General features: G+C 35.1%; 1 protein-coding gene across 1 annotated transcript; it reads right to left on the bottom strand.

Moving 5' to 3' along the window:
- Nucleotides 1-728: 728 nt before the first annotated feature.
- LOC131989033 (E3 ubiquitin-protein ligase TRIM21-like) lies at nucleotides 729-15,071 on the bottom strand. Its single transcript, XM_059354199.1, has 10 exons — nucleotides 15,052-15,071; nucleotides 10,278-10,508; nucleotides 9,795-10,167; nucleotides 8,941-9,036; nucleotides 7,768-8,001; nucleotides 6,704-6,851; nucleotides 5,800-5,826; nucleotides 4,640-4,704; nucleotides 4,412-4,534; nucleotides 729-2,851 (listed from the first exon to the last, which is right to left on the bottom strand). The coding sequence occupies exons 2-10, from the start codon at nucleotides 10,502-10,504 to the stop codon at nucleotides 2,465-2,467; spliced, it is 1,680 nt and encodes a 559-aa protein (XP_059210182.1). The 5' UTR covers nucleotides 10,505-10,508; nucleotides 15,052-15,071; the 3' UTR covers nucleotides 729-2,464.
- Nucleotides 15,072-15,329: the final 258 nt, after the last annotated feature.

A 15,329-nucleotide genomic window follows, 5' to 3' on the forward strand; every position in this document is an offset into this window, starting at 1 on the left:
TGTCTACGGCCCGGCACCTTAACCTCTAAATTTAGCCAACTTCAAGTCTAGTTTTGAGTTTCCCTTACCAGGTTAGCTTCCTCACTGCATTCTGAGAAAAACATTTTAATAACTGCTCATTGTGACCTATTACTAACGTTAGTAGGCTTCAATTAAGGCTGTTTTTATCTTCATTTTAAGGCAAATAAATAAATAAATAAATTTGTGGCTCCATTCCGAGATTTTTTTCCCTTATTTGGCCAACAATGGCTCTTTTATTAGGAAATGTTGCCGACCACTGCACTAAACTAAAAAAAATGTAGATGTTATGGAAGCAAAATAGCCATATAGATGTCTTTAATTGACCCATGAATAAAAAAAATATGCTTTTGCCCATAGTGTCTCACCTATATTTTATATGGGTGAGACCAAAACAAGACAGACAAAAAACAATTAAAATTTGACAAATAAAAATATATAAATATCAATTTGTTATGTATTGTTTTCTTGTTTATTTGGTACAATATTTTACAATATTACAATACAATTCATTATTTTACTGCATAGTATTATTTTAAAATACATTTTAAAACTATTTTTTATATATATTTTACATTTATACTGTGTATTATTGTGTGTGAGACGAATGAAAATGTTTTTTTTTCATTGACTTGTGTCCTTGTTTAGATGTTTTTGTTCATAATAAAACAGTTTTTTCCTTTAATGTCCATTCAAAGAGCTTGATGATCTTGTTTTATAACATTTATTTATTTATTCAGTAAAAATACATACAGTCTTATGTACATTGAAATCTTACACCCTCAGATAAAAAAATATTGATCTTCACAAATGTAAGTAATTCAAAAAGTAAATTCGAGCACATTACTTAATATAAAAACTTTAAGAAAAAAAGGTTATATTAGGGTTTAAAATAACTAGAACCCTAAAATAATCAATGCCCAGAATAAACCCACACTACTTTATGTACAAATGTTCCTCACTTGTTCATGAGCAGCGATCATCAACTGAATTCAGAAAATGTCAGGAGCAAAAGTCTTAATTAGACAATATAGGCTCCCGAGGCCTGCAATTGTTATTTTGGCGCGTGATCTTAAGTAAAAAATCTAAAAACTTCCTAAGTGAGAAAACTGAGAAGTTCCTAAGACATACAACCATTCTTAAGAACAAAATGGTGAATAGCATTTAAGAACATTCTTCGGAATTTTTTTTTTTTTCTTAAGAATTTTCTTAAGTTTTCACTTTTGTGAATCCGGCCCCTGATCAGTCATGTGACTTAAATGTTCACTACGTCAGAACTATGTCGGAAAAAACGTTTACATCTCCCATTTAGTGCATTAACTATCTTTTGAAAAAGACAAAAAAACCACTGCACTAAAGCGTAAAAACTTTTACCTCATTTTTGAAAGATTTATCGAATTTTGGTGTTTCCATCAAACTTTTGTCATGCAAATCTTCAAAATGCGCATTAAAATGTGTTATTAGCAACAAAAATATTTACATGAAGATGATTGCTAATTAGCAGCATTTGTCAGCTGTCGATGAGGTCTGGCAATTAACAGTTTAACAGCTGACAAGTCACAAAAGCAAAACAAATTGCCAGAAACAGTTACAACTCTTTAACACAAACAGCTCGTAAACGGAAACGTGATCATTTTGTGTCTTTTTTTGGTCATTCTAAGTATTATTTTTTGGTCTTTTTGTGTCTTTTTTTGTCATTTGACGTCTTTTTTTTTGTCATTTTACTTCTTGTTTTTGGTAATTTTAAGTCTTCTATTGTCATTTTACAACTTTTTGGGGTCATTTGACGTCTTTTGGTCATTTTATGTCTTATTTTGATCATTTTAGATTAGATCCACACACGACCTTCACCTGTCTTCTATATCTGCTGCGTCCTGTTCTTACCGTATAAGTGCAATAATATTACAGTGCAATATATTTATATTCATATTATCTAAAATACTACCTCTACATGCTACCACTCACCCTCATTTGTCTCCTTTACATACATAGCTATTTATTCTATATCCAGTATTTTTTCTTGCCATTCAATTATTTATTCTTGTTGTGATATTTTATACTTTTCATACCTCTATACCGTATTGTCCTTAAGTGTTTGTGTGGTGTTGTTCTTAATTAGATTTATGCACTATGAGAGTTGCACTGTAATTTCGTTGTGCTATGTACAATGACAGTAAAGGCTATTCTATCCTATTCTATTTACAACTTTTTTGGTCATTTTAGTTCTTTTTTGGTCATTTTAAAACTTTTTTGGTCATGTTATGTCTTTTTTGGTCATTTTACATATTTTTTTGGTCAAGCCAAATGATCTTTTCCTAATGTATACATGCATTTAGTCAAAAAACAAAAATTCTGTGTCATCCATCCATCCATCCATCCATTTTCGTGGGAGCAGCAGGCTAAGCAGGGCATTCAGGAATATAGAAACTAATTTGTGGACTTCTGCTCAAAACGCTGCAGCCTCTTCAGCGTGCTCAACCTCCACCGGACAGATGACCAGCGGGGCGATGTTCTTCCCGTTGTCATGGAGACAGGGGTTCAGGTACGGGTACAGAGGCTCGGTGAAGTTACACTCGCTGTACGTGTAAATGTGAGTCTTTGCTTCGAAGTCGTAGAAGGACACCAGCCCTTCTTCGTAGTTCAGGAACACGCCGACTTTCTTGGGGTTTTCCTCGAGGAAGAGGGGGACGGAGGGCCCGGCGCAGGCGCTGAGGCTGCCCCCTTTTCGCCTGCAGATCGCCCAGTAACCGCTGTCGGGACGCACCGTGATGGCGCCCTTCCTGTTGATGGACTCCCGCGCCACGCCGAGGTCCCAGTCTGTTTTATCTGCAACCTGAAACACAAAGTGCAGAAGAGAGATTTAGAGAAACAAACTCATTTTGCCTAATCACAAGCTGACCACAGCCTCAGAGCAGTGGCGGTCCTACAGGGGCCACTGCCCCGGTGAAGAGGCCTTTGGCCCCTGCTGTGGCCTCTGTGTCAAATTAATAATAAAATGGTCAATTTATTTAACGATGAACAATGGAACAATTCTAACTTTTTTTTTTTGTTCAAACAATATCTCATTGTACACAAAAGGAACCCAGAATGTGTACATTGTATAGTAGTTTAATTGTGCAATAAAATATTGTATATTATATTATATAAAGATCATCCTGACTGTACTGCACTTTCAAAATAAAAAAAGTGATTGCGCACAAAAATGAGTTATTGTTGGCGAGTCTCATTATTTAAATCAATGTATTTGTATCTTCCAAATATACTTAAATGAGATGTTTAAATAAGCTAAAATAACGTTTTTGAATGCTTAAATATCATCTTTGCCATTTTTTAATATGCTAATGTGCCCGTCTGATTAAACACTGGCCCCTCCTTGGCCCCCACAGTAAGTTTTGTTTAACCAGTTTAACTCTATTTCAATAATTGAAAACATAACATGATCATTTATATTAGTAGTTAATGTTAAATTTTGATTTAATGTAAGCCAAAAGCCGGCTGATGCGGGATTCCGTGATGATACACTGACTCATCTTTTATTTTCATTGTAAATAAAAGAGAATGATAAAAATAAAATAAAAATATTAATTAAGTACTGCAACTCCCTCATGGCAGGTCTGCCTGCCAAAGCCATCCGACCTCTACAACTCATCCAGAATGCAGCTGCTCGATTGGTCTTCAATCTTCCCAAATTTTCACACACAACACCCCTCCTCCGCTCCCTCCACTGGCTACCAGTGGCTGATACGCTTCAAGACTCTAGCTCTGGCGTACTCTGCTGCTAACGGTTCAGGTCCTACTTACATCCAGGACCTTGTCAAACTCTACACCCCTGCCCGTCCTCTCCGCTCTGCATCAGCCAAACAGCTGGCGACTCCCACCCTGCGTGGGTCAACTCGCCTCAAAACCACTTCCAGACTTTTCTCTGTCTTGGCTCCCAAATGGTGGAACGAGCTCCCCACCGACATCAGGACCTCAGACAGCCTGTACATCTTCCGCCGCAGGCTCAAGACCTATCTCTTCCAACAATACCTCGGTTAAGCCATGGTCACCTAACACATATATATATTTAAAAAAAAAAAAAAAAATCTTATTCTTTTCTCTTCTTTTCTTCCTTAACATATAGCACTCCTTAGCAATGACAGTTAGCTCTTAAAGTTATGTACTTACTTGATTCCTGTGGTCTATGTCTAGTACCATCAGGTTGAATGTACTTATTGTAAGTCGCTTTGGACAAAAGCGTCTGCTAAATGACATGTAATGTAATGTAATGTAAAAAGTCACCATTAATAGAACTGACAACTTTTTAAAATAGTCATGTTTTTAAGACTCAAGTAAGAGAATCAAGTAATCCTTGAACGATTTGGATCACCAAACTGAAGGTTTGAGCTCGTACCTGAACCACCCAGAAATGTTTCCCAAGGGTGAAGTTCTGTTTCCCCAGAACGGAGACGCAGGAGTCGAACCTGCGAGGGTCGTCAGGGGGAGGCGGCTTCTTCTGCTGCACGCTGAGGCTCACCTGAGGATCAACAACAAGACCATCAGTCTGACCGTACAGCTCTGGAACCACTTGGAATTATCTACAATACGCTACGAATTTCTGACATATTTATTCACACTTTACCTGTTTTCCATCTGAAGACAGACACAGCCAGCCGGAAGCAGTGACTGGATCCAGAGTTATTTCCTCTGGAGGAAGAAAGAATGAAGGAATTGGTGAGAGAGATTAAATTATGGTAAGGTTTTACCAAAATACCAAATTGGAATCACATAAAACCGCAAAAGTATGGAGGATGGAAGCTGCCAAAATAAAAAAGATTAATTAACATTTTTTTAAATTTAATTTATTATTTCATAACTCAATAAATAAATTAGTATTCCATTAACTATACCAAAAATACGATAAAAATGAATAAACACTCAAATGTACGGAATAAAATAAAATGAAAATTATACAAAAATAATTACAATATGGGGGGAAAATGTCGGGGAATACAAGATTAAATTAATTTAAAAAAATAACTTTAAAAATAAATAATGATAGAAAATAAACTAAATGAATGCATTTTAAAATTAATAAAAAAATAAATGAATACCATGGAACAATAAACAAAAAGTAAATAGGGGAATTAATACAAAGGTAAATAACTAAAGAAGCAAATTCAATTAGAAATATAAATTTATGTCACATTTTATGTATATTAATGCATACATTTTTTTAAACATTATTTTTGTCAAATTTAATTACATGTGAATTTGTTTACCAAGTAATGTATGTATTTTTTAGATTATGGCAGCTTCCATCCTCCATACAGGTGAGCTTTTTTATGTTATATAATGTGATTTTATAATAACAGATTCATGTGAGCCTTTTAGAGTTTAAACATGAACATAATAATCAATTTATTTGTTTTGAAAGCCAATTTGAATTGAGTTAAAAGTCCAATACTCACACTATTATTTCTTAAATATTCTGTCCTTTTCTCTGCATGCTTCAACTCGACTTTATAGTCAATACTTCCAGACAAAGAATACAAAATGAACAGAGAAAATAGGTGAACAAAAGCTGTTAGTTTTTGGGGTTTAGCATTTTATAATCTAAGTTGCAGCCCCCAGAATACATAGTAAGTTTTGTAATTAATATGTTTACATTGACATCTTGGAAGCTATGGATTATGGTTGCTTTCTCGTTGCTGGACGTTTTTGTTTCTATGTAGGAGAAATAAGCTAAAAACAGATCAGACATTTGTGTGACATGATGATTTAATGTATTCAGAAACATACCTGCATATTGACTCGCCTTGCTTATTTCTACAAAAGAAGAATGAAAAAATAATTGTTAGTTTTTATTTTGAAACACTTCTTCCAAATTATGTAGTACATGTACTGTAGAGTTATTGTGACTCTGACAGACAGTTTTATAATGTACAGATCAAGGTTATTATAGTTAACGAAAACTAACGAAATAATGAAAACTAGAATTGAAAAAACATTTTCATTAACTTAAATAAAAAAGTGAAAACGAGAGTTTTTAAAAAAACAGTAACTAACTAAAACTGTATTGTGTGGTTACAAAACTAACTAAAATTATAGTGAAAATGTCCTTAGTTTTCGTCTTTGTCAACTTTTTCCATAGGTAAACTTTTTTGGTTGATATGAAATCTATTTCATCTATCTGGTTTTATGACTTAATAAACTTATTGGGGCTAAGATGGATCAGACAAAGGAAATAAAAGCAACATTTATTGTGACCTTATTGAATCTGGCACCCAACAAAGACCCCATTACAAAAAAACTAAAACTAATAAAAACTAAACTAAAACTAAGCATTTTCCAAAAAATAAAAACGAATTAAAACTAGCAAACACACTCTAAAAACGAATTAAAAATAACTGAATTTGAAAACAAAAATTGACAAAGAAATTAAAACTAAAACTAATGAAAAAAACACGATGCGCCTTTTAGACAGTAACAAGATCTATATGTGAGGATTTGACTGACCAGTTTTTGGAAACCCCAACCCCTTTCTCTTGAGTCTGCGTACAAATAACACGACTTTAGCTAAATTGAATTTTTGTGTATGCATTGCACTTAATTTGAAAGTGTAAAGTCATGTTATTTCTGCGCAGATCCGTGAGACTGGGTTGAAATCCCAAACCAGCAATAAAACAACAATATCACCACTGACCTTCTGCAGACAGATTCTTTTCAAGTGTTTGGCACAAGTCCACCAGCTTTGAGAAAGCTCTCCTCACCGTCCCGATGTAGCTGTCCGAGTTGACTCTGACCTGAGACCAGTCTCGGGTGGACAATGGAGCGTTCAGAGATGGGAAACTCTGAAAGAGAAAGTCGCGAAACAGACTGTTCTTATTCACTCATTCACACCTATGAAAATTAATGCACTTTGGAGAGTATAAAGAGCGACAAAGTTTGCGAAAGAAGAAGTGCTGGTAGATTGGTGGGTCAATAAAAAATCAAAAAAAGTCTTTCACCCACGAAACCGCTGTGTGTTTCCTCTGAACCAACTTTTAAAAAAAAAAATGACATTCACAAATTAACTTGTAAGTTAGGAACATCACTAAGTTCCATACGTAAGTATTTCATTTTTGGTGTTTGTAATTATACTTTAGCCATTTAATTCACTCTATTTCATAGATAACTAAAGTAATTGTGAGCCAGGAGGTGCAGGTTTTTACAACCAACATTGATATTTGTTGTTTGGTGGCGACCTCTGGTGGCCATAGTCATTATGACAGGGGAAAAGAGGAAGTGAGGCAACTTAGTTTAAAGTCTGACAAAGTCCGTTTAGGGAAGGCAGAAGTGGTGGATGGATCAGAAAAAGCTTCGTGTTGCCTCTGAAACCAAAGCTCAAGACTGGTTATTTTAAGTCAACATGTAAATTTACTTGTACATAGATGCGTCATGTTCTATGTCACCTACGTAACTGCGTACAGTAGTAACGTAAGTTCACAATGTTAACCACCGGTTTAGAAACAGCGACTGTCAACTGTTTAAAACTAATAACTGACCATTTCACAACATTTAATAAAATAATCATATTTCCTAAGATATCATATGAACACCGATTCATAACAATACGTCACTTATTTTAACCCACAATAAACCTTTTCTAAACTTAACAAAGTAGTTTTGGTGCCTAAACCCAGCAATAACTTATTCATAAATATGAGCAGAATCTGTCTTTGGTATAGAGAGCATGGATGAAAACTTGAATAGAAGGTGTTTTCTAACCTGTAGGAGATGAAGAAGGTCGTCAGTATCCTCCAGGCTTTGCAGCTCAACTTTTCTCCTCTGCAGTTCATTGATTTCCTGCTTGAGCTCTTTGACAAGCTCATTCTCCATCTTCTCGACTGCATCCTGCTTTTGCTCGACCTCGTTGGCGAGTGAAGACTGGTTTCTCTCGATGACGCTTATCACTGCTGAGGTGACCTTTACGCTTGATTGTATCTCTCTGTCTTTGTTTATCTGCAAATGTGAATAAATGGGTTTTAATTAATATGTAAAATAATTATAGGAATGTAACAAAAAAGCATCCCTCGCTGGATGAAGTTGAATAAGAGACACAGTGACAAATAAATTACCTTTTGGCCTGGACCATAATTACACAAGACATTGATTTAAATTTAATTATTATTTTGCAATTACATCAAGAGTGTATTCCTTGATTGGATGACATGCAATGTAAAATATATGCTAAAATTGGAGACTTTCCCCTTCGATCAGTGGCATTGCAGGGCAATGCAAATAGATTTACAAAGACATTTTCACAGATCTTGGTCAACATCCACACCCATGGCTCTAATAAGCTGTACTTTAAACTAAATGCTAACATGCTTACATTCCGCCTGCTAACGTTTGCTAATCAGTGCTTAACAAATAACAAAAAGTGCTGGTATTTGGTCATAAACCAAGTAAGAAAGGTCATAGGATCACCAAAGTTATTACAATTCAGTCTGAGGGGAGCCATGGATGTCTGCACCAAATTTCATGGCAATCCATCATATATTTGTTGAGGTATTTCAGTCTGGATCTGAGTGGTGGACCGACAGAACGTATGAACAGCATCCCTGCAGCTACTTTGCTAATGTTGCTACAATTACCTAGCATTGTAGTCAGTTTTTTGTGCTATATTTAGGAACACTTTTGCATTAGGGATTATAATATAATATAATATTTTATGTTAGAAATAAATTACAATTATAAATTGCCAGAGCAGGAAAAAGTGCATGTAAGGGGCTTAACTAAGAAGCGCAAGGAAAGAACAATGACAGTGGGGAACCCCCAGTTTCTGTCTAGAATTAAATTGAGGGAAAAAAATCCAGCACACTGTCTTTTTTAAACTGTGCATTAGCAGCTTTTATAGCCCATGTTTATCATTTAAAAACATTAAAATACAAAACTTACTTTGCTCATCTCCGCTGAAGCGTTGATCTCCTCCAGCTTTCTGATTCTGGCATAGACCATCTGTTGAAACTCTGCTTTGTTCTTCTTCATCTGAGTCTATAAAGGTTGAAGGTGAACACAAATACATTAGCAGGAACGCTGTAATGCAACTATAAGAATAATTAAATAATTAAATTGGCAGAGCTGGAAGCATCACGATGGAATCTCAAAGTAAAAGATAGACGTATAGAGACTTTATCCCAAATCGGACACATCTGCGATGCCGTACTTTCCGATGTTTTTGCGGTAATTTCGAATAAGATCGCCACCACCAGTGTACGTATAATTGATTTATTCATATTTAACAATCTACGTGTGCAATTTCATTCATGTACCTGGAGATTTACATGATTAATTACAATACCAAAGTAAATCTGTTGAGAGAAAGCAGTAAGAACGCTTAGGCAACGATCTTAAAGTACACCTGTATTTTTACTGTATTGTATTGTATTGTGAAGGACAGAAGCACGGTCCGAGTGAGTTCATAAAGATGGTTGATAAAAGTGTTATTTATTTGGCTTACCCAGAAACATCCAATTTCCCCAGAAAAACTCAGCAGCCCCCATTGTTTTACAGGGTTATACAGCTAGCACACGGCTAATTTACAGGCGTTAGCGTCCTTTTGCCGACTCTGGTACACGGTTAAAACAATATACGGTTCAAAAGATAAGAAGTTAGACTTTAGTTTCACACCATTTAATTAATTGGAAGCATAACATGATCATTTATATTAGTAGTTAATGCAAAATTTTGATAGGATCTTAGCCGAATGGTGTCCGATTTGGGATACAGTTACACTAGATCGTTTTCCTCACCCGGACCCTCTTGCTCTCCTTCTCTATCGAGACGATATCGTGGTATTTGTGGTTCCTCTCTCTGCATAAAATACAGATAGGTTTCTGGTCCGTCTTGCAGTACATATCCAGGAGGATGCTGTGACTTGGACAGAGGTGACTGGTGATGAAGGTGGCCGGATCCGTCAGTGTGTGCTTCGTCAACACTGGGTCCCTTAGATGAGGTGCCAGGTGAACTTCGCAGTAAGATGCCTGGCAGACGAGACACGACTTGACCGCCTTTTCAATGTGATCGTTGCAGTGGTTGCAGGGAACTTCATCATTCATGGAACTTTGTTTTGGCAAATCTCTCTTTGGTGGGGCTGGCTTGTACATTCGCTGGCCCTTTATAGATCTGTGGATTGAATACAGGTCTGGTTAATTTCAAACACAGAACAAATAGTGCTAAAAAAAAAAGAAGGTATATTTGATTTTGCAAGGCATTGTTTAAAAAGGTATACAGACTTTTTAAATTGCTCAGTGATGTCTTTTAAGCCTACGTTGATCCTAAGATCTGGGACGTTTTTAAAGGTGTCTTTGCACAGTGGACACTCTGACTTGTGTCTTGTTTCCCAGAAGCGTTTGATGCATCGCAAGCAGAAGTTGTGCCCACATGGAATGGAGACAGGGTTGCGGAAGATATCCAGGCAGATGATGCACCGAAACTGCTCCTCAGACAATGCAAAGGCCATGTTTCTGAGTGAAAAATAAATATTTATTACAAACAACCTGTGTGGATTTCTTGTACATATCATAATGCCAAAATGCCCTTGAAAAGCGTTTTGTCAGGTTAAAACACATACCTGTTAAGTATAGAAATAAATATGATATACCTTCGCTTAATTGTGGAGACTACCAGGGTAGTAGTATCCATTTATTAACTGGTAAAAGATCTACCTACAGCCAGGTTGTGACTATTCTGTTGCTGGAAAACTAAGTAAACTCTTCACCTTTACTTACAGTAAGAACAGGTAGTGTGGGGATACGTATTTAAGGTGATTTAAGGGACTAAAACTGAGAAATATGTTTTTAGTACAGATAAAACTTCTATATAGTGACACTACATAAAAAAATGTCTTTATATGCAGACAACATTTAATTTCATATGTCAAAAGAAAAAGACAGGTAGAGTGTATTCAGGGTACTTTAAGTATTAAACTTTGCAGATAGGTTCATAGGAGACATAAAAGTTGCTAAAACACAACAAAAAAGAACATTTAATATCTGTGTATGCAGATGACACTAGAATCTATACGTCAAAATAAAAAATAAAAAGACAGGTAGAGTGGGCATATATAAGGTAGAGTAGCGGACTAAACTTTGGAAAAAAAGTTCAAATAACAAATAAAACTTCTTGATATGAATAGAACAACAAAATGAAAACTTAATATGATTGCATGCAGACGACACTATAATCTATACATCTAAATAAAAAAACAAAAAGTTGGAATAATTTTGTTTTCAGACACAATCCTCTGTTAATTGTGGTTTCATTGTCATTGTGATATGTTTGGAAGAGATTGATTAATGATGTTCGGAGAAGATATACACTTCTGCCAATAACAAATTACATTGTCACAATCATTTAATGGAGAGATGCAAAAATTACATATTTTATTCCAACTTTATGGGCGACTGTAACTTTGACCGTAACTAAGGTTTGGAAATGAGTTCAAATTAGAAATAAAAAATCTTGATATGAATATAACAACAACAAAAAGAAAACTTTATCATTGTAGGCAGGCAACACTGTAATCTATACGTCAAAATAAAAAAATAAGAAAACGGGTAAAGTGGGCATATATTTAAGGTACTTTAGGGACTTAACTTTGGAAATATGTTCAAATTCCAAAATAAAATGTCTCTATACTAATACAACAACAACAAAAACAACAAAAAGAAAGTTAAATGTAATTATTTACAGACATAATTTGACTTTATTTGTCAAAAAACAGGGGACTTAAATTTGGAGATAAGTTAAAACAAATTAAATATTTAATGTCAAAAATCTTTTAATCTTATTTGTTGTTTCTTAAGGCACAAGGAACTCTCATTTTGTCTGAAGTCTGGGGACGCCTGTGAACAAAACCAAGTATTTTCATCCACACCAGACTGCTGCTAAAAAACCTCTCATTTTACAGCCTTTTTGACAGCTAGCCCTGGAAATGGGTGATCCAACACCTCACAGGTAAAAGGGGGCAACAAAGCTAGTAAATATTGTCAGTTGTCAAAATTATTATTTCTACCCTTGTCAATATCTTTACCATATTTTCGTTTCATTTTGTAACTCATTTCAGGAATAAAACATGGAAACATGGAAAACAACACACGGCATTTGCTGGGTGTATATAATTAGCTTTTGTTTGCTTATGCAGTTCAAAAGAGAGGGATACATATAAAATGATTGTGTAATAACTTGTTAATAGTTAACTACCATCATTACAATTTGTATTTACCAAGGATCAACATTTGTGAATAGCATATAAATAGTGAGTCATTATTCAGACATCTAATAGCTGATTGATTACAGCCTTGGATGAAAACATCAGGTATAAACTTTATGACTGCCTGTGTCCTAATTAAAAACTAGGTAATTGTTATAATAACACACAAGTTCTAATTACTTGTTGCTGTTGTTTTTGCAGTTCATTTGTAGACGTTTATTTGTAGAGCACCTTATACACAACCAAGGTTGACCAAAGTGCTTTACATAAATCAAAAAAATCTAAATCAAATCAATAATCAAAATATACATAAATGAATAACAATAAAATCAAAGATAAAAAACACAATTACATCAAGTAATATATGATATGAGATAAACAGCACGCAAAAACAACTTTCTTCTCACACAGGTTCTCTGGGAGAAAAAGTGAGTTTTAAGAGAAGATTTTAAAATGTCATAAGCCTGTGACTCTGACGTTCCACAGCTTAGGGGCAACCACTGTAAAAGATCGATCGCCTTTAGTTTTTAGTCTTTATTTAGGCACATCCAGGTATGAGTCATTTGCAGACCTTAGAGCTCTGGTCGGTCTGTGAACATGTATGAGTTCAGCTAAATACGCTGGGGCCAATCCGTTTAAGTTTTATATAATTATTACAGAAACAATTAAGAGAGTATGCATAATTCATCTATTATCCCTAACTGCTGATCCGAACTCGGGTCACGAGGGGCTGGAGTCGATCCCAGCTGACATTGGGCGAGAGGCGAGTACACCCTGGACAGGTTGCCAGACTATCACAGGGCTGACACATAGAGACAGACAATCATGCTCTCATTGACACCTACGGACAATTTAGAGTCACCAATTAAACCTAAGCTGCATGTTTTTGGACTGTGGGAGGAAGCCGGAGTACCCGGTGAGAACCCAGCTGACACGGGGTAAAAGATCTACCTACAGCCAGGTTGTGACTATTCTGTTGCTGGAAAACTAAATAAACTACTTGCAGTAAGAACAGGTAGTGTGGGGGTACGTATTTAAGGTGATTTAAGGGACTAAAACTGAGAAACATGTTTTTAGTACAGATACAACTTCTATATAGTGCCACTACATAAAAAAATAATTGCAGACAACATTTAATTTCATATGTCAAAAGAAAAAGACAGGTAGAGTGTATTCAAGGTACTTTAACGATTAACTTTGCAGATAGGTTCATAGAAGACAAAACGTTGCTAAAACACAACAAAAAAGAACATTGAATCTGTGTATGCAGACGACACTAGAATCTATACGTCAGAACCACTCTGTGCTACCTGCCATGTCCCAAAAAGGATACCGGAAAAAAAGTTGCCTACTACTGCAGCAGCTCAAACCCCAAAACCTAAAATCTTCAATAAAATAAAAATATCCAAAAGGTTTTGTGCAGGTATTTATTTTTCAATTTCACCCAAACTTTTTTGTAAAATAAAATGCTTTAGTTTAGGCCAAACAGCTGTGACTTGATGTACAGTGAAAGAATGTTGCTGTACAGGAAAAATCCCAGATGAAACCCAATCTGTTAATTATCTACCCATTAAAGTGGGAGTGTCAGATTGTCCTGATAGTTGGTGTCAGTGCCAAACAATTTGAACCTTAACTAATATTCCAATAGAAACATAAAAATCCACTTAAAATCCATGAAAGGGTTTTGTAAAGAAAAAAGTACCTTATGAACAAAAACATAGCAATATTTGTGTTTCTAGTCCTGTGCTGTGTTAAAAGTATAAAGGTTGGTCACTCATTTAAATTCACAAAATCTTACACTAATGCAACCTATACATCAGAAGAGTTTGAAAAGATTTGGAAAAGACTCCTGGAAAACTATCAGCTCACACCTGCTCACATCTAAAGACAAGTGTTTAGAGTTTTTAGTCCCAGCCTAGTCTCACACTGAGATTTTACAAAGACTGTGAATCTTGCAGGGTAACTATTTACAAGACTACAACTAGATTCTTTTAGCATTTTTTCCTAACATGCACTTAGTAAAAACTTACAAAATGTTTGTGTTGAAAAACAAAAAGAAGAGAATATGCATCAAAATGCCCCCTCACAAAGCTGAAAAGGGGTTTCTGTTTTTCTGACATGAAAAGTTATAAGGAAGAATAAAGGAAAGGAAAATGTAGAAATTAATTCATGATTTACATGTATGTCCTATTTAATTATAATGTGTTAAATTGAATAATTATAATCATCAGCTCTATCAACTTTTATTTAGTTAATCATACATTAATCATCGATTATTTATCACTTATTTATGTATACTTTTATTTATACATTTTAACTGGGTCTTCTCTTTACTAAGAATCATCTAAATATATGACATCATATATTTTTATTGAGGACTGAGCTTACTAACATTATTGTGATTTTTTCCTGTTGAAGTGGTTTTACTGCCTGGTCTGGTCACTGTGTGTGACACGTGACATGTTTGATATGATCTCAAACCCAAGACTAGGAAAAGACTGATATGAAACAGAGCAGATTACTACCTTAAACTTAACCATGGAGATGACTCCAGTAAAACTCCTAGATTTACTAAAGACATTTTTAGTCCTGGACAGTGGAAATCTTTTGGTGTAAGCCCAGCATGAGTCTATATTTTAGTTACATTTTGTGAGCATTTTGACAGCTTTACCTCCAGCAATTTCCCTTTTTGAAAAATATTGTATATATACTGTCAGCTTAATTTGAAGCACATTGAGATCTCATTGTATTTATTCTTACTCTCCACTATTTGTTTAATATAAATGAGGTCTTACCTGCACAGGTTACTCACGGATACTCCTTGACAGCAGCTGTGTGAATGTGATCAAAACATTCCTCTTAAAAGACACAAGAGTTTAAAGTCCCTCCCACACTGTCATTTGTCAGAACAGGTCATTCCGGTTAACCTTTTTCAGCTTTAATTGGAAGTGATGATTATCATTCCTAAGAGGTACTGCACAAATGTGAGAATTAATGTCCTACCCTCAGTCAGAGGCTATAATCAGATAATTAAAGGTTGATCAGAATACATTTTGACAGAGTGTACGCTCTG

This window comes from Centropristis striata, chromosome 17, assembly GCF_030273125.1.
Source record: "Centropristis striata isolate RG_2023a ecotype Rhode Island chromosome 17, C.striata_1.0, whole genome shotgun sequence".
Lineage (NCBI taxonomy): Eukaryota > Metazoa > Chordata > Actinopteri > Perciformes > Serranidae > Centropristis > Centropristis striata.

Excerpts from the sequence above, each read along its gene's own strand:
- LOC131989033 (XM_059354199.1), bottom strand. The coding sequence starts at position 10,504 with ATGGCCTTTGCATTGTCTGAGGAGCAGTTTCGGTGCATCATCTGCCTG. Across the intron at positions 6,852-7,767 it reads ACCTTCTTCATCTCCTACAG|AGTTTCCCATCTCTGAACGC; the intron begins GTTAGAAAACAC and ends TTTCTCTTTCAG. Across the intron at positions 4,705-5,799 it reads CAAGGCGAGTCAATATGCAG|AGGAAATAACTCTGGATCCA; the intron begins GTATGTTTCTGA and ends TTCTTCCTCCAG.